General features: G+C 68.7%; 1 protein-coding gene across 1 annotated transcript in view; it reads right to left on the bottom strand.

Moving 5' to 3' along the window:
• Positions 1 to 57: 57 nt before the first annotated feature.
• Positions 58 to 1,591, bottom strand: part of PRKCSH (protein kinase C substrate 80K-H) — a gene marked incomplete at both ends in the record, with an annotated part of 2,249 nt that continues 715 nt past the window's right edge. Inside the window, 5 exons of the mRNA XM_027707826.1 lie at positions 58 to 195; positions 369 to 455; positions 557 to 635; positions 716 to 800; positions 1,243 to 1,372. Of these exons, the coding sequence (XP_027563627.1) occupies positions 58 to 195; positions 369 to 455; positions 557 to 635; positions 716 to 800; positions 1,243 to 1,372 (519 nt within the window). The remainder of the gene's footprint in view (positions 196 to 368; positions 456 to 556; positions 636 to 715; positions 801 to 1,242; positions 1,373 to 1,591) is intronic.

Raw genomic sequence — 1,591 nt, 5'->3', positions numbered from 1 at the left:
AAAAATGGGGATCAGGAACCCCCCATCCCTGAAATTGGGGTCCAGGGCCCCCCCCACCTTGAGCTCCTCATCAGGGCCTTCCTCCTCCTCCTCCTCCTCTTCCTCCTCCTCCGGCTCTTCCTCCTCCTCCTCCTCCTGGGCGGGGGTCTCATCCAGGGGGGTGTCGGGGGGGGTCTGGGGGGGCTCAGCTTGGCCCTGGGGTGAGGGGGGGGGGTCAGAGCACCCCGGTTTTGGGGGCTCAACCCCCCCCCCCCAAGTTCCCAAAAATTCAGGGACCCTTCCAAGTTTTGGGGACCCCCCCCAGGACTCCCCCAAGTTCTGGAGACCCCCTCAAGCCGCCCAAATTTGGGGGGCCCCCCCAAACCCACCCGTGGCCGGAGCCGCTCCCGGACGCTCTCCCAGATCCTCTCCCGGAATGTTCCAGAATCCACGGCCCCCCCGGGCCCCAGCAGTGCCTGGAGGGGTTCAGGGGGGTCAGGGGGGGTCGGGGTCACCCCCCTGGGGGGTCCCCTCAAATTCGGGGGAGGGGTTTTGGGGGGTTTTTGGGGGTTCCCACCTCGGCCTCGGCCTCTGAGAAGGCGCTGTCACCGTCGGGGTCCAGCTCGGGGTGGGCCTGGAGCTCAGCCCCCGTCAGCCTGGGGGAGCCGGGGGGGTCAGGGGGGACCCCCAAACCCACTGGGACCCCCTGGGCCCCCCCAAAGCCCCCCAGACCCACCGTCCGTCCCCGTCTGTGTCCAGCTCAGCGAAGGCTTCGGCCGCTCGAGCCTCGTCCTGCGCCGCCGCCGCCGCCGCCCTTTGCTCTTTGGGGGGCACACCCCGATTTGGGGGGTCAGGGACCCCCCCGGGGGGACACAGCGGTCCAAGGGACCCCCAAACCCACCCGGGGGGGAGAAATGTCTGAGGACCCCCCGAAATCCACCCCCAAGTGTCTCCCTCCCAGGACACCACGGGATTGGCACCTACAGGGACCCCAAACCCTTCAAACCCCCCTGAGCCCCCTCAAATCCCCCTACAACCCCAAATCCCTACCCACCCCAAAAACCTCCAGGCCTCCCCTATGCTCCCTGGACCCCCAGACCCCCCCAGACCCTCCCCTTACCCCCCCAAAGCCCCCCTTACCCTCCACTTCCTCCAGTGCTCCCCCCTCACCACCCATTCATGTCCCCCCACGACCCCCTCCGGTACCCCCAGAACCCCCCCACGCCCCCAATCCCTCCACCACGGGATTGGCACCTACAGAGCCCCCCCATTCCCTGCGGTGCTCCCCCCTGGCCGCCCGTTCGGGGCCTTCCGCCGCCTCCTTGGCCGCCCGGAGGGTCCCCACGCGCTGCTCCAGCTCCTTCCGGGACTCCTGCAGCCCCCCCAGCCGGGCCTGGGGGAGACAGAACCCCAAAATTAACCTACAGACCCCCCCCGGAGACCCCCAGACCCCCCCAAATCACCCACAGCCTCCCCAGAGCCACCCCAGACAGGCCCAAACCCCCAAATATCCCCCCAATTTCCCCTCCCAACATCTTTGACCCCCCCCAAACCCCTCTGTGATCCCCCTAAACCTCTCTGTGCCCCCCCCAAGCCCCTCTGTGACCCCCCC

This window comes from Neopelma chrysocephalum, unplaced genomic scaffold (genome assembly GCF_003984885.1).
Source record: "Neopelma chrysocephalum unplaced genomic scaffold, ASM398488v2 Primary Assembly neopelma1_94798, whole genome shotgun sequence".
NCBI lineage: Eukaryota > Metazoa > Chordata > Aves > Passeriformes > Pipridae > Neopelma > Neopelma chrysocephalum.
The sequence above is the reverse complement of the archived record's forward strand: the minus strand, read 5'-3'. Positions and strand labels throughout refer to the sequence as shown.